The 24,158-nt window shown below is 46.1% G+C and overlaps 1 protein-coding gene across 5 annotated transcripts in view; it reads right to left on the reverse strand.

Annotated features, from left to right (window-relative positions):
* PTPRM (protein tyrosine phosphatase receptor type M) overlaps nucleotides 1-24,158 on the reverse strand; it is a gene marked incomplete at its 5' end in the record, with an annotated part of 766,253 nt that overhangs the window by 45,502 nt on the left and 696,593 nt on the right. For all 5 annotated transcript variants that reach the window (XM_079718129.1, XM_079718128.1, XM_079718127.1 and 2 more), the window contains one exon: nucleotides 15,922-16,019. In XM_079718129.1, coding sequence (XP_079574255.1) covers nucleotides 15,922-16,019 — 98 coding nt within the window. The remainder of the gene's footprint in view (nucleotides 1-15,921; nucleotides 16,020-24,158) is intronic.

Raw genomic sequence — 24,158 nt, forward strand, 5'->3', positions numbered from 1 at the left:
AGCGACAGGGCTTGACAGTGGTGACCATGAACGTGGGCACCCGACAGTCACCTCTGTGGGTGCAGCTGGAGAATACTGAACAGCTGATCTGCACTCAGCTCGCACTACCTGGGGGTCCAGGAGAGCGAGTTCTGGGAAACACCTGTTATTCAGACCTGCAAACATGCTTCAATCCTAGCGATATGAGAGATGGCCCATAAGAAAGCATCAGCTGACTCACCACACAGAAAGAATCCTCTAAGAAGCCTAATTTATAATTCATCCATCTTTGAGTAAAAATGACTTTGCCTTCTGTTAAAGAGGCAGGATGGATTGGGCTGAATTACCAAGAACATCATACCAAAGGGTTGACTGGGGAGGCCAGACGTAGCCTTGTCTCTGTCGTCACAAACAGCTGTCGTGATCCTCAGTGGCACCCAGGGGACCACGTCACACACACACGGGTGACTTCCGCCTGCAGTCTGTTCTCCCCGAGTGGAAGAAACCAGGCGAAGGGGAGCAGTGAACAGAAGTTTCCCTCGTATGAGGCGTTATTTTGCACCAGCTTATCTGTTCCTTTGTAATTATTCTTCCACCTCTTCAGAAACATTCACTGAGGACTTCCTAATACTTTCTATGTGTCTGACCCTGTGGGATCCACAGATGACATACCCTAGTCTTTGCTCTCGGAGGCCTGTGGTCTGGGAGGGCAGAACGGGCCCCAGGCGTGTTTAGTTCCTTCTTGTACATGACGGTGTGTCCTCCTCCATAACTGGAGGGTGAATGCTTTGAAGGTGGGCGCCTCTCTTCTGTTTTCCTGGCCTCGCCTACAGCAGGGTAAGAGGTCACTTGACCACCGCATCTTAACTGGCTGCAGGTGCCTCAGCAAAGTCACAGGAGTGGTGGACAAAGACTCCAAGGGGCTAAGGTGTCCAACAATGGCAACAGCAGATAAACAGAGCCTGTGAGAAAAAGGTATGAGACTGGTCCTGCCTCCACCCCAGGAAATTCATTAATTCACCGTGTCGACTCACGTAGAATTCAGGAAAAAAGAGACAATGGTCTGCACTTAGAACAAACTGTATGCTGTTCCCGACAAGGCAAAGAACATTTCTGAAACTGAGGTAAGTATGTGTGAGCAGGAGTGTGTGTGTGTGTGTGTGTGTGTGTGATGCGTACATTTGGGAAGAACCTTTTATCAAGTATAGGCAGTGCGGAAGTTGTGAAAGAGATCTAGTCTGGTTACCCATGTAAGCAAGTGTGAGGGAGGGGAATAGCTAGCCTTAAAAAAACGCATGCATGTACACACACACACACACACACACACACACGCTTATGTGCAGGGACACTATGAGAATAAAGGTTACAGAAGTTGGGGTTAGCATTACAGATACATTTTCTATAAGAAGCTTCATTACTTTTTTTTTTTTTTTTTCTTCCTGTACGCGGGCCTCTCACTGTTGTGGCTTCTCCCGTTGCGGAGCACAGGCTCCGGATGCGCAGGCTCAGCGGCCATGGCTCACGGGCACAGCCGCTCCGCGGCATGTGGCACCCTCCCGGACCGGGGCACAAACCCGTGTCCCCTGCATTGGCAGGCGGGCTCTCAAGCACTGCGCCACCAGGGAAGCCCAAGAAGCTTCATTATTTTAAGCTTTAAAATGCAGTACTTAGCAAAACAGAAACAGACTCATAGACATAGAGAACAGACTTGTGGTTGCCAAGGGGGAGGGAGCTGGGGGTATGAGTTGAGAGTTTGGGATTAGCAGATGCAAACTATTATATATGGACTGGATAAACAACAAGGTCCTACTGTATAGCACAGGGAACTATATTCAATATCCTGGGATAAACCATAATGGAAAAGAATATGAAAATGAATATGCATATGTATAACTGAATCACTTTGCTGTACAGCAGAAATTAACACAACATTGTAAATCAACTATACTTCAATAAAATAAAAAAATAAAAAGGCAGTACTGAGTGTTTAATGTAAAATATTTGATAAGCCTTCAGTGAGACTGAAGAAGAAAGTTCTGTGGTTTTCTCCTTGCTTTCTTCTGAGAGGATCTGTTTTCCTTTAGTCTCCTATTTTTCACAATTGCCACCCAAATTAGTAGTCAGTGAAGTGTTTCCTAGTTGAACGAAGTTGTTTCACAATGGTATCTGTTTGTGCATGTCCTTTATACCACAGTTTACCTTGCAGTTAAACAGATTGGTTATCCAAATTGGATTAATGAACAATAAGGGATGGTGATGATTCTTTATTAATTTTTTGGGCATAAAGTAACTATTTCTGTGCACAAGGGGATCTTCTTCCAGATGCAAAAATCACACATGGGGTTACACAGAACACGATGGGCTGGGCATGGATATCTTTAGTAAGTGATTGCAAGGGGCCACATTTCCCCCGAAGACCCCCTTCCTGCTGCCTGCCTCAGAGGTGGCATTGCTGAGCATCGGTTAAAAAGACAGAAATGTGCTCAGAAGGTAAGACTGCTTGATGTGCCAGTTGATAAACCACTGGATTGTTATAGGAAATTTTGAGAACTTTTGTAAAGAATATGTTCTCTCCAAATCTGTAGTCAGATTAGATCAGTTTCAAAAGAAGGTCTATAAATTATAGACTGTGCATCTTTTTCGGTCTGCATAAATTATGTACAGACAGAACCTTGCAGAATTCGTCTCATGGGTACCTAATCACGCTGCAATGTTCTGCTCTAGGTCTTCTACAAAACCCGTGTATAATAGTGCAGAAGAAATAGGAGTGGATGGCTCTCTCCCAAGGAAGTGACACTCCTGGCTTTGTATTGAATCAATTCCTTTACAAAATCCAGACTCTGTGCTTTCTCCTGCTGCTGGTACTCAGTGCAGACACAGTGGGTGCCCGGAGGGTCCTGAGGCCACGTGGATTATGGCACATCTGGGCTGATGATGCATCTGTTACTCAAATGGATCTCTGAGCCAACATGTAATCAACAAAGAGCCATATTCTTCGTATAAACATGGAATTTTACAGCTCACTGGGCCAATTTCCCTTCCTGTCGGGGATGTGTGAACTAAGGCTTGGAGGCGAGAACTGGTTGGTTCCCAGCTCACTGGGTAAAGCCCACCACGTCCCTCTCGTGGTCACCTGTTCACAGCCCAGTCAGTTCTGGGAGGATCTGCCTCTGGCTCCCAGGATCCCAGGATCCCAGGATCCCCGTGCACCCGGGTCCAGCTGCCACCACGGAGCCTTGCTTCTATCTTTCTCCCCCTCTTACCTTCTCCCCAGAGAGGAGCACGCCAGCTCCTACTCTGGCTGAGCCTTCACCTGTGCTCTCGACGGCGCCCTAAAATGGCTATTTCCTCAGGCCACAGCCTTGCTTCTGTCTTCACCCGGGAAACCTGTGTTATCGGAGCAGGTACCCTCCCAAATCTGTTGTGTGTGTTTCTGTTACATTTATTCTCCTACATCCTCATCTGTCTCTGTTCTCCAGGCTCAGAGGAAAAGATGTCTCCCCTTCTACTGCTGACTTGAAGACCTGCGTTCTGGATGCATCCTCTCCTGCCTCCTCAGCTGTCCACTTTCTAACAGCTCAATCTCTCCCCCTCTCCTGGTCCTTTCCTTAAAACGTACAATTTTCAAAGGTCTTCCATCTGTAAAATACCCTTCGATTGTAAATGCTCCTCTGCCTACAGCCCTGTGTCTCTCCCTTCCTTTCTTGGCTGAGCTTCTGACAAGTTTAAACTCAGTCTACACCTCCTGATTTTCTACTCCTGCCTCGACTCTGCGGACTGCCTTCCATCCTCACCATCTGTAGGGAGTCATGCTGTTTTCTGTCACAACATCCATTTCATCCATCATCCTTCCCGATACATCCTTGACTTCCTCTTGGAGACTCACTTCATTCCCATGGGGTGGCTTGTCAATTAGGGGCCCAGGATGGCCAGGGATGAGCACGAGAACTGACCGGGGGGAGATGACGCTCTGTCCTTGTGATTTGAATCTTGAGCACAGTGAAAAAGCCTGGAAATTGTTGGCACCCGTCCTCTGAGGCCCTGTACCCTGGCCAGACTGTCTGGCTGTGGGGCCCCTCCGATCACTGGCCCTCTGGATTTGCTGCCGCCTTTCCTGTCTGTGTGCAAGTCTTCTTCTTCAAAGCAACATTCTGAGCTCCTAATATTCTTCCAACAAATGTCCCTTTGGCTTAAATTAGCCTGAGTTGATTTCCGTTGCGTACAGTCAGAGAACTCTGGGAGGTCATCCCTCTGAACCACTCAGGCAAAAGGTGACCTTCTCCTTGTTAAATCCAGTGACTCTCTCCCTGCCCTGGGACTGTTTCCTCTCTGTAGCATCCCCATCATGACCCTCTCTCCACGTCGCTCCCTCACTGCTCCTTCGGGGGCTCTGTGTTGGTCGCAAGAAGAGGCCCAGTTCCTCACACGCACATCTGCCTCTCTACGACAAAGCCGCAGTCTCTCCCCGTTCCCCACATTCATTCTGAACACAGCTGCAGTGTCCCTTCGGGGTCCTGTGGTTGTCTCTGCCTGGAGCACCCTGCCTTCTTTGCTGGTTCAGTCCCATTTGCCCCTCCACCCTCAGGCCCATGCACCGCTTTGTCTGGGAAGCATTTATTGACAAACCCTCCACCCTCAACTCCCCGTCTGATGAGGTACCTTCTTTCTGAACTACTGTAGCAGCACTCTGCAAAGCCTTAATCATAGGATTTAATCACCTTGTTTGACTCCCCATTGCTGTGGACAGGCATACACTTAATGCCTTTGTAGACGCAGCCTCTTGTGTGTGTACACACTGGCTGGTATGTAGCATATGCTTGGAAACTGAGGGAGTCCCCTCCCACCTGCTCTGTGATTTTCCTCTGTCATCTTCCCCCTTTCTCTTCTTTTTTTAAATTGAAGTATAGTTGATTTACAATTTGTGTTAGTTTCAGGCACAGCAAAGTGATTCGGTTATATACACACATACATATCTATATATCTCCACATATCTATATATATTTCTATCCTTTTTCAGATTCTTTTCAAATATAGGTTATTACAGAGTATTGAGTATTGTTCCCTGTGCTATACAGTAGGTCCTTGTTGATTATCTATTTTATACATAGTCGTGTGTATCTGTTAATCCCAACCTCCTGATTTATCTCTTTCCCCCTTTCCCCTTTGGTAACCATAAGTGTGTTTCCTATGTCTGTGAGTCTGTTTCTGTTTTGTCAATAAGTTCATTTGTGTCATTTTTTAAGATTCCACATATAAGTGATGTCATGTGATATTTGTCTTTCTTTATCTTACTTCACTTAGTATGATCATCTCTCCCTTTTCTCTTCTTGGACCTTCAATCTCTGCTTCCAATTCTATCTTCTCTTCAGACTCCCAGGTATGCTCCTATCCACCCTACACAGACACACACAAACATGCACACACAGAGACACACACAGACACACAGCAGCAAACACACACACCGACACACACAGACAGACACACACACACCAACCTCTATCATCACATCTTGATCCTGCTTCCCTCTAGGTGCTGCTTCATCTCTTTCCTTGGATTCAATTCTCCAAGAACAAGCTACACTAATGTCTTTATCACACGTGTAGCCACTACTCCATGGCCATTGGGGTCCTGGTTCTATGGCACACTGCAACCTGGTAGGTACTGAGGACAAAGTGAAATAATAATGGAGCCATCACAGTGCAGGCAAACAGAGATGGAGGCGGGCAGCCACTGAGGACCTGGCTCAGACACGTCCCTGCACCACTGAGAACTTGAACTTCCTGTGAACCATACCAAACTCAAGGACACCAGCCATTTTAAAAATAGTATCTGCCAGCTGCAAGCTACAAGTTTCCCTCTTGTAACTATGCAACCATTTCAGACCCCAACCAATCCTTGCTTAATCGGCACCCTCACTTCTTTCCAGCTCCAACTGTAATTCTTGATAAACAGCTCATGTAACCATGCAGGTTTTGCTTTTATAAGCCTCCCCCATTTTGTAGTCCACAATTCAAGTCTTTCTTCAATCAGTGTCTCCCGGGCTGCGGTTCTAACAAACCCCCAGTAAACTCTTTATTTCAATCAGGTCCCTTGTTTCTGAAGTTTTGGTTAACAACACTAAACTTAGTTGTTCACAGGGAGGTCCTGGGGAATTGTGGAGAGAGCCTGGGCTTTGGAACTAGACAGACTAAGACTCAAATTCTAGCTCTACTCTGTGCCCTCTGCCAAATTACAACTGACCCTTGAACAACACGGGTTTGAACTGCGTGGGTCCCCTTATGAGCAGATTTTTTTTTCTCACTAAATACGAGCACTACAGTACTATACGATTTGAGGCTGGCCGAGTCCACAGGTGTGGAACCTTGGATATGGAGGAACAACACGCACATATAGAGGGCTGACTACAAGTTACAAGCGGATTTTCAATTGAGCGAAGGGTCGGTGCCCTTAACCCCTGCACTGTTCAAGGGTCTACTGCATTTAACCTCACTGAGCCTTAGTTTATTAATTTTGAAAACAGGACTCTTTGTATCTCATAGGGCAGCTGTGATAATTAAGGAAGTAAGGCTCGTTCAATCATTTAGGGGAACGCCGGGCACAGAGCAGGTGCTCAATATACTGTGTTCCTCACCCTCCCCTGCAGTCCCATGCACCTCGCTCTCTGCAGCTTCCCTCACGCTGCTTACCTGCATCCTCTCCTACTCGTCACGGTTCTGGGTCTTGTGGTTATGCCCCATCTCTCTTGCTCTTCTTATCTGACTCCATCTCTAGCCCTTCCCCCCCCACCCCGCCCCTAGATATAGGCGTCCTCCAGGGCTGTCTTCAGCCCTCTTCTCTCTCTTTCTGCCGAGGATGCCATGCTTCTGTTTCAGTGGTTATCACTTCACATCATACTTTTCTGGTTTGCTTGTCTTTCTCTTAGATTGTGCCAGGTCTTTTCATCTTGCCCTCCCCAGTCTAGCCCAAAGCCTAGCATGTAGTAGATGCTCAGTAAACGAAGGGAGAAGCTCACATTTCACTGTTTGTGTCTTCAGCTCACGCATCCCTCTTCCTGGAAAGCCCCACGTTGTTCATTCAGAGTCTCAAACTCAGCATGCCCCAAATACACTGATGAATCATGTTACAGCTTTATTAAAACTGCTCTTCTTTTCTTCCTTGGTTGGGAAGGGAAGGGATACTCATTCTTGGTTAATAGCCTTTACATCAATCCGAGTCACAATGGTAGAAATCTGGGTTCATATTCAAGCTCCTATCAGCATCCCCAAATAACACCCAAATTATGTATCTCCCATAAATTCCAAATGCCACTGAGATAGGCTGGGACCTGGGACCCTTTACTGGAGTGCTTGCACCTGAACGAATGTCTCCTCCAGCAACAAAATACGAAGAAACTGTAAGGGACTAAAAATAACTGCACATGTGCAGCTGAGGCAAATTATGAACAATAAGATACAAGAAGGCCACAAACCAACTGTCACTTCTGAGGTGCTCGGAGCAAAAGCAGGGCTGATCCCAGCACCCAGCACCACCCAGGGGGCGGGCAGACCACCTAAGTCACTCCTCTGGCCCCACCCACCCCCACCCCATTTAAGGGACCAGCTGGCCCCGCCTCAGGGAGCGAGCAAGGGCACCTGTTTCCCGTTTTCTCTCCCTTGTGCAGCAGCACGACCCCCAGTAAAGCCTGGCTTGGATCCCTCGTCTGGCCTCTTATCAATTTCGATTGATTACAGAGCCCAAGGACCCAAGTGGGTATCACCCCTGCCACAGCCCGAGCCCACCACGTCCCTCACCAAGTCTTGCTCTGGCCTACCCTGTCTCCATGCCCTTCTGTAACCCTTCTAAACCTTTCTCTAGCGGCCACTAGAACTGTCTCTCAACAACATTAATTAGGACATAGGATGCACCAGCTTCATGCCTTCCGTACACCACACAAGCACACCCCCCACTCCCTGCTCCTCCTTTGCCCTCCTAGAAAGGCATTTCAGACCCCTTCAGACAAGACCTCAACCAGCCTCCAGCCTCCGGGTTCACAGTACCTCCCCACCAGGGCTCCAGCCACCTGCGTCAGACCACTCGCTCCTTCCCGATCTTTCATTTACTCCCCTTTCTCTGTTTTCCCTCAAGTGGTTTCTGTCTCATTCCTGCCATTTAAAATCTCTTCTCCCATTTAAGTCCAGCTCCTCACTACCTCCTCCATGCAGTCCTCTGAGATTCCCTTAGGCAGACTCAGTCCCTTCACTAGGGTCACCATCACTCTGACTTACGTGTATTATAGCTGATGGTTTGAATGTTCGCTAATACCATAGTTCATGTTCTTCCAGGACAAGTGAATTATAAATACCTTTGTATTTCTTAGTGCCTTGGATACAGTAAGTATATCATTAAATGTTGCATACATTGTGCTGAAAAGGGATCAGAAAGCCCACTTTTGGGTTAGTTTGTGAACAAGACAAATCAGGCTCTTGGGTTGATTTTCTAACTTTTTACAGAGGGGACCTGAGATCGTTGGGCCGAGAAAACCTCAAAGGTTCACAGGGCCGCTACAGAGTCTTCTGTACTGGAAGATCTGGCTTCGTGGAGGGAGGGGCTTGCAGGGGGCCCCTCTGCTGCTGCTGATGGCTCAGGACCAGTTAGGGCCTCATTTCTTGGGTGATGTGCTGGAGGAGGTGACGTGAAACGTGGCAGGGTCTGGGTGGGAATTGTCACAGACCACGGTGCAGACTTCCTCTTTTTTCCTAGTTTTGTATTAAAGTTATGGAGAGAGGCAAGGCTTGAATCAGCTACATTAATATGACCGCTGAAATGGTTGATGGTAGATCAAAATGGAGAGGAATACTTATTGAATGAGTATAAATTCATCAAAAGTTAAGGCTATAATTACCCAGGTCACAAAGTGTCAATCTTAAATATTTAATTCATTAAAAAAAGATCGATGAAAGGCAATCGTGAGAGTTCAAGACAGAAAAATTTCAGCAATGTCTTCAAAAAGAATTTGTCTCTTCCCTTTCATGTACAAATTGGAACAACTTAAGAAATTTTGTAAAAAATATTATTATTTTGTCCTGTTAGGCATTACTTATGTTATTTTTACTATTAAACAGTATCTCCCCATGTTATAAAGGGGGAAATCTTGCTCCTCTCTTGCTTCTTCCATTGATCCTGGATCTGGTGGCTTTTGTAGAAAAGCAAATGTTCTTTGTTGTATGTGACAGGTGCACTTGAAATCTTAATATACCTTCCTTGCATGTGAATTTGACAGCTAAGTCTGACGAACAGTGTTCATTTTTAACTTTTTTCTTTTGTTACCCTTTTAGTGATAAACGTTGTAAGGAATTATAGGTCAACCTCTTTGGGTAAATGACAACCTTTAAAGCATCCGTTTAGGTGGCCCCCTCGCATCCCTTACATTGATGGGGGTTAACATCTCTGGTCTCTACTTCTCTTAGCTCCAAAAGCCTTTATCACCTGTTATCAGAACTATTCAGAGCAGCTCAACGATAATTTTCCTACATGACTCTGAGACCTCATTTGGCTTTTTAATAAACAGTCACATTCTAATGAGGCCTTCATAAAACTGACTAAATATGTTTAGAAATCATTAGCTTAAATTACCAGTGGAAAAAAATCTCCTTTGGGAGGCTCCCAGATTTGGTTCTAAGACTTTCGGCAGACGAATCAGTACAACACAACGGAGTCCTGAGGCTCCGCGGAAACCGTGTCAATGGGAGTGCCTGGGAAACAGGCGATGGATAAAGAGCTCAGCGTCCCTCGGGTGGGTTCATTAAAGAGGGAAAACAATCACAGCACATCCGGCGCAATTTACATGCCAGGTGTGCAGCTGTCGCCAGGTGCCAGGGAAACTGACAAGGGTCCCTTCCCACAACACACGGGCTGAGAGGGACGCACGGGGGTGACCAGGAAGTCTTAGATAATGACGGGTCCTGGCAGATGTGCCGGGGACCCCGCTGGAGGGAAGTGCAGCGTCTGAGTCTTCTGCACAGGTGCTGCGACAGGGAAGGCCTCCCAGCGGCTCTAACACCAGCAATTACAGCGGCCTAATGCAGAGCGCTGCAGGGCAGAAATCTGGGGAAAGCTGCCCGGTTCTGACTTAATGAATCAAGTCTGTGTAAACAAACAGTGTTCCTGGGCTCATGCCTGATTCATGAAGGACACACTGCGTGCACTCAACGTGGTAAGTAGCTAGTTGCTCCCCTTAAAACCATGTCATTTTCATTTCTTCAGTGGTTCGTTGTTGCTGTTTCCAAGCATGGAAAATGGAAACGTCATCTCTCAACAAATATGCAGGATGAACAATGGGAAACAGCCTGGAATAAGATTCGACTTTTTCCCGGAGGGCATGTGACCTTTTGTCAACACCCCCAAATCACACCAGACATTTCAAGGACAGATGCCATTAAGTGCATTACTAATTGAAGACAGGTTGGTCCAAGAGGCTGATGGTAACAGGGGAGGACTCTCCAGGGCTTGCCACGTCCCCACAAAGCGGGTAAGGATTTTCAAGGTTTTTTTTTTTTTTTAGTAGGCTTACCAGACCTAAAATTACTGAATTTCTATGAGCCTGTGGGCTTCCATTTATGGCTGAACTTGAACCCTGACTCCCCTCTTCTGCTGCACACTGTTAGCTGAACTGTCCACGGTTATTTGTCAGAAAGAATAGTTTCCATCAAAAATATCAACAGTGGCCACCCTGTATGGGATGGGTCCAAGTGCCTGATGGAAGGAACAGAGACCACCACTGCCTGGCCTTTTTATTTGCTATTATTCCAAGGTAGGTAACTCGGAATGAAACTGCATTCCAGCAAAAGGTGCCATGTCCAACAGACATGAAGGTTTTTTACTATAGTCATTTTATAGCACAATCTTCCTTTGACCTGTTAGCCAAAGACCATGCTGTCCTGATTTTTCCTTAAAGGAAGAGGGTTTATCATATGAAAACAGCTCACCTCTAGTTGAAACAGGCTGGGACCTGGGACCTGGGACCTGGGACCCTTTGTTGCAGTGCTTGCACCTGGACACACGTCTCTTTAAGCAACAAAATACAAAGAAACTATAAGGGACTAAAAATAACTGTGTGCATGCACAGTTGGGGCAAATTCTGGACAAAAGATACAAAAAGACCAGAAACACTCAACTGCCACTTCTGAAGAGCCAGGAGCAAAAACAGGGCACATGCCCCCTGCACACACCACCACCAAATGGGTGGGTAAACCCCTTAAGCCACGCCTCCGGCCCGACCCCTGGACACACCCCTAACCTCACCCCATATAAGGAACCAGCTTGCCCTGCCTCGGGAACAAGCATGGGAACCTGTTACTTGTTTTCGCTTCCCCCTGCTGCAACACGGGCCCCAATAAAGCCTGGCCTGAATTTCTTGTCTGGCCTCTTATCAATTTCTATTGATTAAGGAGGCCAAGAACCCTGGTTGGTAACACAGTCACTGAGTCCTGAGATAGCACACTTTGGAATTTCAAATAAGCAAAAAATACACGTGTGCCTTTATTTTAAAAAAATCCAGTAGTAGTTGTTATTTTTAATAATTATCTACTTTTCAAAATAATTTATCTTGGGATTATTTTAAGTAAGCTCCGATGCAAATATGTAAAATCTGGTAAATAACTTTCAAGGAATACAGTTACTGGGAAAGCAAAGCAGTGCAAAGCAGTCTCCACATCTCTTTGCTCCTTATCATACTAGGGGCAGTCAACAAGTATTTGTGAGATGAGTGTAGATTCAGGATGAATCATACATTTCAGGGGAAGAAACAGATAAAATATTTAGCGTAGCTGTTTCACAGTTAACCTAGCAGATGCTAACTACTCTCTAACACTAAGAGGGAAGAATTCGCATTCATTCACTTTGTTGGGCATTTCCTGAATGCCAGGAGGGAGAGACCAAAAATCTGTAAGGCTGTCTCCTCCCTGAAAGGAGCTTGCTTTCTGGGGCAGTTGAATTTTTTTTTTTTTTTTCTCCAGTGGTCATTACTGCTTTCATAGCAAAATACTGATTTGGGGTGAAAAAAGGTAATTTATAGATACCACTGTAGGTCTTAGCTTTGCTGGAGAAAATGTAAGGGTTACATTAATATCCATGTTTACGTAGTCCTCAGAATGGGGTGGGAGCTTCTCTAACCACCTGACACGTAGAAACTCATTTAATCTTTACAAGATCCCTATGAAGCAGGTGCTATGACATCTCCACCGCCCACGTGAGGGGCTGGTGGTGGGGAGCTCAGCGACTCCCCCTCCCCGCTTCCAGCCAGCTCCCCTGCCCTCACCATCTCCCAGGAGACAGAGAATTGAGAGATGGAAATGGTTTTTACACTGTTAGTATGTAAACTAGTGCTTTGTAAGCTTTTCTCCTTTACATAATGGGCCCATAGCTTCTCCCCGCTTGTCTTGTCACTTTACTAATATCCTTTATTCTACAGAAAATTTTACATTTTAATAGTCAATTTTCCCCACCCTTTTCTTAACGTGTTGAGCTTTTGGTATATTTGGAACGCTCTTAAAACAAAGGCCATAAATATTTTCCCCCATATTTCCTTCTAAAAGTTTTAAAGTGTTTAAAACTTTTGGTCTTTATTTAGTATTCATTTATGGGCTTTTTTTTTTAATCCACATGAATAATCAAATGTCCCAGTTCAACTGATGGAAAAGCTCATGCTTTTCCCACTAATTAGACATTTTCCCACAAATGCCTACATCGACATCTGGGCTCTCTTTTTTGATCTGTTGGTGTATTTATTTCTTCCTAATTTGTGTTATCTATAATTTTCCCTTTTGCTATGCCCTTTTCTGGTTTTGATATCAAGATTATACTAGCCTCTTAAAATAAAATGGGGTAGTAGTCTTTCTTTTTCTCTTCTCAGAATAATTTTTATAAGATTTGAATTACCCATTCCTTGACTATTTAGCAGAATATACCTATAATACGTTTGGGACTAGTGCTTTTCCATGGGTCACTTTTTTTTTTTTTTTGCGGTACGCGGGCCTCTCACTGTTGTGGCCTCTCCCGTTGCGGAGCACAGGCTCCAGACGCGCAGGCTCAGCAGCCATGGCTCACGGGCCCAGCTGCTCCGTGGCATGTGGGATCCTCCCGGACTGGGGCACGAACCCGTGTCCCCTACATCGGCAGGCGGACTCTCAACCACTGCGCCACCAGGGAAGCCCACGTGGGTCACTTTTTAACTATAATTCCCTTTTTAAATAATGATTGTCTCTTCAGAATTTGTTTCTTTTCGAGTCAGTTTTGGAAAATCATATTTGTCAAGAAAATGACCTACTTTATCTAAATTTTCAAATTTATTGTTACTCATATTATCTGTTATGATAAAAAATGTATCCTATTCCCAATATTTGTTACTTTTGATTTCCTTTCTTCTGATTGCCATATATTTGTCAATTTCATTAGTCTTGCCGCAAAACCTTTTTGATTATGGTGATTTTTATTATTGTTTCTTTGATTTTTATTTAATAACTTTCCGCTCTGCTATTATTTTTTTTCTTTCTTTAGTTGTACTCTGTTCCTCATTTATCTTCTTGAATTAGATGCTCAGTCTTCTAATAACAACATTTAAGAACATATATAGGGCCTCCCTGGTGGCGCAGTGGTTGAGAGTCCGCCTGCCGATGCAGGGGATACGGGTTCGTGCCCCGGTCTGGGAGGATCCCATATGCCGCGGAGCGGCTGGGCCCGTGAGCCATGGCCGCTGAGCCTGCGCATCCGGAGCCTGTGCTCCGCAACGGGAGAGGCCACAACAGTGAGAGGCCCGCGTACCGCAAAAAAAAAAAAAAAAAAAAAAAAAAGAACATATATATATATATAGTTTTGGGTACCATTTTCTTTGAATCCGACACATTTACTAAATGATGCTTCATGATTCACAGTTCTAAGTATTTTCTGAATTATATTAGGGTGTTTCGCTTTGACCAGTGAATTAGTGGAAGCACTTTCTCACCCAGAGCCTAAGTGAAGACCCATTTGCTTCTGTGTCATTTCCCTGTTCTGGTGCCGGGCTGGCTTCCCTCCCCGACTCCCCCCTGCAACCTCTCCCTTTGCCCTTTCTCTGAGCATCTATCATTTGTGGGTCTAGGTTTTAAGTGGCCATCTCAGTTCAAATCCTTAGCATTGCACATGTCCAAGGTGTTACCTCCTGTTCTTGGTGGGCTTTAAAACTCAAGATCCAAGCTCGTGAGACCGAAGCCCTCCCACCCTCTCACTAAGACCTACGTGCACCATGGTGCCTGTCCTCCAGCGGGCAGCTGCCGGGCCCACCCTTGCTGTGGTCTCTCGTCCTCACTTTCTGGTCTCTAGTAGTTTACTTTCTTGAGAGCTAAGCTAAACACTTTTAACATATATGTTTACATATACATTTATATTTAATATTAAATACATGAAAACACATTTACATTTTATCTAGAATTTCTAGGTGTTTGTAGGAGGAGGATCTTCAGGTTATTGATTTGCCATTTTTGCTAGGACCGTAAGTACCTCCCACTTCTTAATGTCTCTCTTCTTCCTGGTTTGTGCTTCCTGATACCTTCTGAAAATCCGTATTTTTAAACAGATGTATTGAAGAAGTATAACTGATGTACAAAAAACCTCATGTGCACAATTTGATGGGTTTTGACACATGCAGATACCCTTGGTACCACCACGACAACCAAGGTTACAGACAACATCCACCACCTCCTGTGGTCTCCTGTGTGCCTTTGCTCTTGGTGCATGCCCGTGTGTGTGTGTGTGTGTGTGTGTGTGTGTGTGTGTGTGTGTATTAGGAGCACTTATCGTGAGGTCTACCCTCTTAACAAATCAAGTACGCGATGCCTATTGTTGACTACAAGCACACTTTGTACAGCAGATCTCTAGAACTTGTTCATCTGGCATAACTGAAACCTCATACCCACTGAACATCAAGCCCCCACCTCTCCCTCCCTGCAATCCTTGGCAACCACTCTTGTACTTTCTGCTTCTAAGAGTTCGACTATTCTCCATCATTCCTATGAGTGGAATTGCGCAGTCTCTGTCCTTCTGTGACTGGCTTATTTCACCTGGCGTGATGTCCTCCAGGTGCATCTGTGTTGTAAATGGCAGGATTTCCTTTCTTTTTAAGGCCGACAGCTAATCTTAAGAGACAACCCCTTTATGGTTTCTGCCCCGATATCTCAACTCAAGGCTCATCTCTAGGCTGAGGGTAGATCTCACAATGTCGACCTCTCTAAGAAGTAATGGGTCCTCCAGCAGAACCATAGAATTGGGCCCACTATTCAACAAAGCAGTTGCACCCTGTGTATCTTCTCGTTTTAAGATTTCCCTTTGGAAAGAATCCTGTCGCATCCCACAACCGAGATCTTAATTACTCAAGAAATTTCTGGTTAAATAAAAATAGCTCCTCCGTAGTCAATACAGATGAAGTAACCCAAGACCTTGGGGTGGGGGGTGGGGGGTGGGGGGTGGAGGGTGGAGGGTGGAGGGTGGAGGGGGGCGGAGAGTGGTCTCTACTTTACTGGTCAGGAAAGGGAGGAAAGGAAAATCTAAGCCAGAGGAGATGCTGGATTTCTAAGCCCAGGATTGACTCCAGGCCTGCTGGCTGTTCTCAGAGTGGATTTCCCAGAGGTGGGGAATGCAGTCCTGTCTCCTGGGGACTCCCATTGTGTTCTGACACCCAACAACCAGCATGCATGCTTCGCCGTGTTTTTGTGCACTCAATATAGCCGGATAACAACTGCTTTTAAATCTTGAGTGCCTTTTCTGTCTGTTGCTATCACAACAAATGAAAGCAATTCAGGCTATGTTTACTGATAATTTATAAGCAAGCAAGAGGAGGAGCCGTGGTAGTTGATATTTTTGGAAGGACACACACTGCTTCCAGAGCTGGCTAAGCAAGGAACAAATGACCAGGAGGCAGAGAGGACCACTTACCCTCCCCACTTCCACCAGGTTGGTCACCATGATGATGCTCGCTGTGTTTTCATGCCACACCATTCTCCAGAAGTCATAGATGGTCTCTTGCATTGGTCCTGCAGTAAAACACAGCAGAGACTTTTGTTTTCCTTATGAGTTTGCAACTGGAAAATTTCTGGGGCTTGCAAAGAAATCTATGGACGGCCACAGGCAGTCCCCTTACTTTTCTACGTGGACAGAGCTCTCCTTCTAGTGTTGATGCGAGAGGGTATTCTTCCTAAAACGACACCCTTAGAAATACAGAATTTTTCACTCATGGTTGAATTTTCTCATGTCATCCAGTGTATCTGCTTTTGAGCTCTTTTGCCCTTCTTAAATGACTGCCGTGAAAGAACGTTATTTCTTCATCATTTAGCGATTTATCTCCATAATACTCAAGAGTGAAATTTAAAAAAAGAAATGGGTACCATTACTCTTCCTGCTAACAACTGGCAGATATCCCGGGAAATGGTATATAGAATGAAATGAGCATCTATAGGAAAAATGGCCTTTTCTTGTTTCTAATATTTTTCTTATTCTGTGCTATCTGTCAAATTAATCCTTTTTAAAAATTTCACCTGACTCCTTCAAGCAAGAGAAGAGTTGGATTCAAGCAGTTGTACTTCCTGTCACTGAACGTGACCGTGATCTGCTGCCCCAGCTTTTGGGATCTTAGTATTAAAAAGCTCTTTTTATGGACTGGGAAAAAAAGAGGGAAAATATGGGTTACAAAATGCCAGTGCTATAGATACTGTATAGGTACGGAAAGCTGGAACTTAAACTTTCTTTTAATGCAGATTTTTTAAAAACCCAAACTTGACTTTATGCCCATGCATGTTTGAGGGTCTACATGTAATAGCATAAATCTTTATATGACCAGCAGACATGTGAGGACAGGAGAGGAAGACAACTTCAAAGGCGTGGAGAGTCACGTTACACAGGGACTCAGACGAGCATTTAGGGATGGGTCGGGACAGCTGTGCTGCTGTATCTGGACACTGCAGATCACTGGGTCTGGAGCTCATACATGTGAATTTGAGATCTGCCTCTGGCTCTGAACTGGTTGTGTGATTTGGGGCAAGTTACTTGGGCTACTGAGACCTTTAGTGTCTGCATCTCTCTTTATCTACATACTGATTTCAGGAACACGTCTCAGGGTTATTTTAAGGATTCGTGGAATGAACACATACTTAGGCATTTTACACACAACCAAGCGTCAGAGCAAAACAAGGTGCCTTTACCTTAAAATATTATAAGGAATGGAGGGAGATAAGTTGGAGGTATATTTAAAGCAATTTGGGCTATAAGTTGATCAATTTTTAAGCCAGGTGATGGTTACATGAAGATTCATTATACAATTCTGTCGACTTTTGTACATATTTGAAATTTTCTATGACAAGTTTTTTTTTTAAAGAGATATATTATCATTGAGTGTAGAATTTGATCAGTAAAAACATAAAGCTTTCTCCATAAATTATTTTGCAGAAATCAGTAGGTTAAGCCATAGGTTAGGAAGAAGAACTTGTAGCCTTCATTTGCCTTACAAAATGAACATTAAGGAATTTAACTCAAACCTTCTAAAGCCCAAGGTAATAAAAGAGTTGAAACTGCAAAAACAAAGACCGAAAAAAAACAAAAACAAAAAAAACAAGGTGCATTTAAAGGTATTTATGAATGGTCACTCATTGGCTGAGCAATGGGGGCACAGCTGGGGCACCTTCAGTCATCTCCCCTCCCTCTGGACCAATTACCAGCTGGTTCCTGTGTACTTTTTCTTCTTCTTCCTCACTGTCAAGCCTCATTCCCTCCTCTCTGGATTGCAAACATCTATCGTTCCTCCTGCTGCCATGGCTACGCTCTTCCCCTCCCCGTGAGAACCCCTCCAACTGCTGAGCTTCTGTGTCGAGTCCCCTTATGGGACCTTGCACACTGCCCACCATGAAGCTGCGCCTGCCATTTGGCCCCGTCCCTTGGCATGTGCGTGCCATTCTCCTGATGCATAGGCTGAAGATTTCAGTGGCTTCAGTCAAGGTTACAGGGGGCACAAGTAAACATCGGATTCCATCAATCACTAGGCTTCTAGCTTTCGGGGAGAGAGGTGCTTCTGTTGTGTACTTAACAGCTTGTTACTTACTCACAAGGAAAAAATACCCTGAGTCCATCTTTGTGCAAACAGATAGCCTTCCCAATGTGACCCTGAAACACGGGGCTGACACTTTCTGCTTCCTTCACTAGATGCACAGGCCTGTGCCACCTACTCTGAAACTTCTAGAAACAGTTCTGATGACAAGGGCTACCGTGGATGAATCAGATGTCCCAGCATGGCGGACGGTGAGTGCCTTCAGGGAGAAAGCCCCTTCTCCCCTCTATGCCCAACAGAGATATGCACGGCTGGGGGCAGGTTCCCAGGTGCAACTCACTTGCCCTTTCTTGGCTTCAGACCCTGCTGTGATGACTTGTCTCAAGTTCCGGGGGGTGGGGGCGGGTGGGGAATGTGGCTGTCGCGGTAGTGCTCTTTCCTTAGTGCCTGTGGGATACCCAGCACATAGCAGCTCAATGAATAAATGAATGAATGAATAAGTCTGTATGCATCAGGATAAACCACATTATTTACTATTATACTGTTATATTAAGTATAAAAATATTAAGTAACGTTAATAGATAATATGAGTCCGTTTCTTGGCATATTTCAGAGATTATCTGTAGAAGCTTGAAAGCACATTGCTTTTACTCCTTCCCGATTCATAGAAAGGAGGGCATCTTTTGCAGGAGCCTCTTCAGAATGAGCATGATGGTCACCCAGTCCACAGAGCGCCGCTGGGCAGTGCTGCAGGAGCTGGTCCCAACCACTAAGCAGATGGCTCCTCTGAGGCCCCCTGCCTCGAGGCGTTGCCTCCAATCTTAACTCAACCCATGATCCCGAGCCAGAGTGCAATCCTGGCTTCCACTAACTGTTCTCCGTCGAAGGCAGTGGTTCTCAACTCTGGTTGCATATTACAATTACCGTGGAGCTTCTAAACAATTCTCATGTCCTAACCCAAGAGACTCTGCATTTATTGGCCAGGGCCGGGGGCTGGGTCTCCTGGGGAAGGACCACAGATCTTCAGCATCGGGACATTCGGCTCCACCTCCGACCTGTCATGTGGTCTCCTAAGGAGGTGGAACTGTGGAACACCCAAGATTTGTAGGTTTTGAATTTACTGAGTAGTCTGAGCCGTACACAAGCTCTTTGAATCAAGAAATCCCAATTCTTTCTGATTTAGAAGGAACTTCCCTCATAAAATATTATCTGGGAACATGGCTGTGCCATTTTACCAAGGGGCAAAGCGGTAGTTAAGGTGACACAGGTTTTTTAATGTTTACTTAACTACGTTTGGGTATCTTTAAAATAAAGGGCATTTATAAGAATTAGAGGCTCACTTGGGTGATGACAATGATCACTAAATCATCATTTAGTCTTGATGATTTTCTTACCCATTGACCTGCACTAAAAAAAAAAAAAAAAGATCAGGAGAGAAGAATGCATTAGGTGAGGGTCTTTTTAGTGCTAAAATTAGGACAGGTATCCAGAAGAACTAAAACAGTTTGGGGCTAAGATCTGAAAATGAATTTGAACACAAAGATTATTCTAAGTTGATCTGAGAAAGAAAAAACTGGTGCTAGAAAAGGTCCCCCAGCCTCCTTCCCCGACCCTCCCTGTGCAGTTTTGCCCTGTTCTTCCTGTTCCTTGTCCCTTGTCTCTTGCCTCCTTCCTGGGTGGCACCATGTGCTGTTGGATGTGAGCGTGGTCCCCTCCTGCACACCACTCAGCTCCTCCCACACCTGGTCCCACATCTGGGGCAATTCAATGATGAAGCTGCTCAGGGTGGGCACTGGAGAGTCTTATCTTGGCCGATGATTCAAGATATTTTCATGAATGTTCATTCAAATCTTGTTTTTTTGGAGGGGGAAACACAGAAGAAGGCAGGAACTCAAAGGTAAGGTTTTTAGTGCAAAATTTGTCAATCCTGTTTTCCTCTTCTCTTCAACATATTTCAAATTATTTCCTGAGGCCCGAATACATTATAATTCAGAGATACACATCTCCAAACAAAATAAAAAAGCACACTGGAGGCTGGGGCAGGATGACCTCACTGACACCATGTGGTTTTAGCAGCTCCTGGTGGCGTTGGATGACTGTGGCCATTGTGAGCCAACACCGAGAGTCTCCAGATGCGTGCCTGGTACACAGGGCACTTACTCTCAGTCCCATACCGTCGCTGGGCTGAAACTGGGGGAGGACCACCTGAGGAGGCTAGGGATGTATTCCTAGCCTTTGATGTCTGTCTCCCAAAAGCTGGAAAACACCCTCAGCATGGGGAGAATAATCCGTGGAGAGGTCACTGGAGATTGCTCTTAGGGTGGACAAACAGCTAAACTCCTAAGACAAGGAAACAGCAGGCAAAGGATGCTGTGAACCCCGCTCCCTCTGCCATGAATGGTTGCAATGACAGCCCCGGAAGGTATCTGATTTCTGCAGTTGCTGGCTGGGTGCGAGCCCCACGATCACTGTGGCCATGCATTTACAGATGTTGGCACACTAGGAGGAAGGTTATTCTCAGCAGCGGTCCCTGGGGGACCGAAGCGTTTAAAAGGTAAGGTCCTGAAATTTCAATAGCACCAGGCCAGTACCACATCCCACTTCCCTGACGATTGTCAGCACGCACAGACCTCTCTCTGCTGAGCAGCAGACGGGCGGACGGGTGTTCTTATACCACCCAGCCCTGGAGGAGCAGCAACAAAAAAGGGCAGAGAGCAGAATGAAAACAATGAAAAGCCGTGAAAAGGGTAAGTGAAAGACATTCAAGGATGGCTCTATTGTGTAAGACCAGTTCTCTAGTTCATGGCAGTGGGAGATATTAAAAATCATAATTTCAAACCTCGATAGATGACTCCCACCCCTCCTTTTCACATTCTCACTTCTATACAGCATGTTTTCTGCGTTAGAGCCACAGGAAGCCAAGGTCCTTGGAGCTCATGGTGGCGTGTGAGAGTTTTTGGAAGGGAAGAAAGGGTACAGATACGAATTGGTATTCCACTGTAAACAGGATAATTCCTAACTTCTTTTGAGCTCTTACTATTTCCCAGGTCTCCTTTGAGTGTTTTACATGTATTATGTCATTAATTTAAAAATCACAACCTTATCTGATAGGTGCTACTCTTCCCCCATTTTACTGAAAGGAGACTGAGTCAGAGAGAGGTCGGCAAAGTTGTCCACGGGGTGAGGTCTAACCCCACCGGTCACACTGCCGCCAGGTGAGCGTCCAAGGAACTGGGAAGGGCCCTACCTGACAGGTATGTGTGTACAAGTCAACACGATCCCGGCAAGAGTAGAAGAGAAGGAAAGCCATGTCAACCACCGAAAACCACCTTTTTAAATGCCTTTTTATATGAGATCAATTTCCCTCCTTTAAGCCTCCCATGGTCCCACTGCTATAGAATAAAGGCCAAATTCGTGGGCACGTCCTCTCCCAAGGCCCCTTCTCCGCAGCCTCAACCTCGCCTGCATCTGAGCATTTCCAGAACCCAGCATGTCCTGGTTTACTCCCTCCGTTTTCACCACAGCCCCCCAAGCCACATGCCCCCTGAATGACCAGCGTAGCCTCACCCTCGGGATCCCCCAGCCTGTTCTCCCCATCTCAGCCACAGCTTGCCTCTGCAAAACGTTACTTTCCTGCTTAAAAATCTTCCAAGGGGTCTCCATTGAGTAAAGCCCAGATTCCTTAATGAGGCAAATGTGGCCCCGCACAGCCTGTGCCTGGACCGGGTCTCCAGTCTCGGCTTTTGCTGTCGCAGGTGCCACCTCCCTGGGATCCCTGCGACGATCCCCTGCCAGGACCCCTCCGAGCTTGCTTCATTCATTCTTATCCCCTTCCTGGCCCCTGGTGGGAATCTGAGTGTGCGACCCATATCCACGGGTGAGCACTTAGCCTGCTCTGTGCCAGGCACCCTGGGAGGGATGGTGAGGGATGCAAAAGTGGTAACAGAACTATAGCCCCTGCTTTCAAGAGGCTTGTGGCCGTATAAGGTGGAGATAAGGCAAGAACACATCACACTCGCATATAAAGTGCAGTAAGGTCGGCGTCCTGAACTTCAACTGAGATGTGCACACCTCTGCAGACACAAGGAGATTTTCCAAGGGGGACATGGGTAGTTTCCAAAGTAGTAATTTCTAGACACTTAGTGGCTTTATGGACTCTGCCCAAACTGATCTCCCTGAGGAGTTCCAGGAACAGTGGTCTCTCTCCAACTTGACAAAGCCCTCACTCATCTTAAATATTACTATGGGGCACTGCCCCGGTGAAAAGACCTGCAGGTGTGAAACCAAGGGATGGACTGAAATACTGACCCTGGAAACTCAAAGCGCTTCCTGCCTTCCCTTATGAAACATACTTATATAAAGGGAAAAATCGGGTGTTAAAAATGGGGCGTTTTGGTTCATCCTGAGATGCTCTGAATTCAGACCATCCAAAGTGGTAGAGGCTGGTAACACTTATTCTTTTAACTGGAACTGGGCTGTTCTGTAGGACAGCCAAGTTTTCCTGGATGCAAACCATGGATGAAAGTTTCATGTGTTTTCTTTCAGATTTGGTGTGCTTTAATCTGTAAGGTGGTTAAACTCTATTTATTGCACATCATAAAATATTTATTCTCATTATATCAATCCTCATTTTATCTTAGAAAATAATTAAATATCGCCTATCTCCTATTAACAAATAAACGTATATAAACCTATGATGAAAATTTTAGATAGCAACTTAAAATGTTCAAAGGGGGTACATGATTTTTTCAAACTTCTTTTGGGGATTCACAAGGGAAACCATTTGCAGACCACTGTCAGCCAGTGATGTATGTCTACAGTAGTCAACATCAGGAAGAGACTGTACTTCTTCCTGCAGTGGTGGAGTGCAGAGTGGATGTGACTTTGGCGGGAGGAATGAGGGGGGCAGGTCCTCTGGGTGAAACATCCAGTAGGGGTGACTTAGTGCCACCTGAGTGGGGAAGGGACACATGGGAGCCATCTTGAGACAACATGCGAAATTTTTACAAGAATTGTGGGTTCAGACTTTATGAGTAGTAGAAGAAGACGTTAAAAACACAACTAGGGAGCAATCTGTTAGACTGAAAGCCTACCTTCTAGGAAGAAGGCAGAGGAAGAAGTGTTTGGTTGTCTGAGAGGAGGTGGGCTTGGCCCGATGTGTGACGAGGTATCCACAGCCATAAGGAAGGAAGGAGGAAGGAAGGAAGGGAGGGAGGGAGGAAGGGAGGGAGGGAGGGAGGGAGGAAGGAAGGAAGGGAGGGAGGGAGGGAGGAAGGGAGGAAGGAAGGGAGGGAGGGAGGGAGGGAGGGAGGGAGGGAGGAAGGGAGGGAGGGAGGAAGGGAGGGAGGGGGCCTGGAGGAGGTGGGCCCAGTGGGCTAGAAAGCTGAGCCCAGGTATCAAAAGGTCAAGTCCAGAGGGAGCCCCTGAGCTTCCCGCAGGTGCAGACAGACATCAGTGTCCAGAGTGGAGGGATCTACTCTATTTATTGAACAAAAACTCCCGAGAGGGCTTCCCTGGTGGCGCAGTGGTTGAGAGTCCGCCTGCCGATGCAGGGGACACGGGTTCGTGCCCCAGTCTGGGAAGATCCCACATGCCGCGGAGCGGCTGGGCCTGTGAGCCATGGCCGCTGAGCCTGCGCGTCTGGATCCTGTGCTCCACAACGGGAGAGGCCACAACAGTGAGAGGCCCGCGTACCGCAAAAAAAACCAAAAACCAAAAAACAAAAACTCCCGAGAAACAGGACAATGTTGAACATGAACAGTAAAGGACCGTAAACAAAGAGATCATGCTCCATACCAATTAATGAGAGGGAAAGTTATAAAATACTCTAGATATATTAAAAAATATTAATATATTCTGAAGATGGATCCCTGGCATCCACAAGGCTGGTGGAAACCAGCAGTGGAGACATCCAGGCAGTGATGCCTGGAACCCCAGGGCCTGCGAGCAGCGTGTGGCTCCAGGTGGTGATTCCAGGGCAGGAAGGTCACACAGGGCTGGGCAGGGGGACAGGCCCCTGCTGGCCTCACAGCGCCACTGACAGGCTCCCTGGTGCAGAGCAGGGGCTCAGGTGGGCTTCAGGCCTGGGCTGGGCTGGCTCAGGAGCCGGTGGGTCATGGATGCATCGGCTGACCTT

This window comes from Hyperoodon ampullatus, assembly GCF_949752795.1.
Source record: "Hyperoodon ampullatus genome assembly, chromosome: 13".
Lineage (NCBI taxonomy): Eukaryota > Metazoa > Chordata > Mammalia > Artiodactyla > Ziphiidae > Hyperoodon > Hyperoodon ampullatus.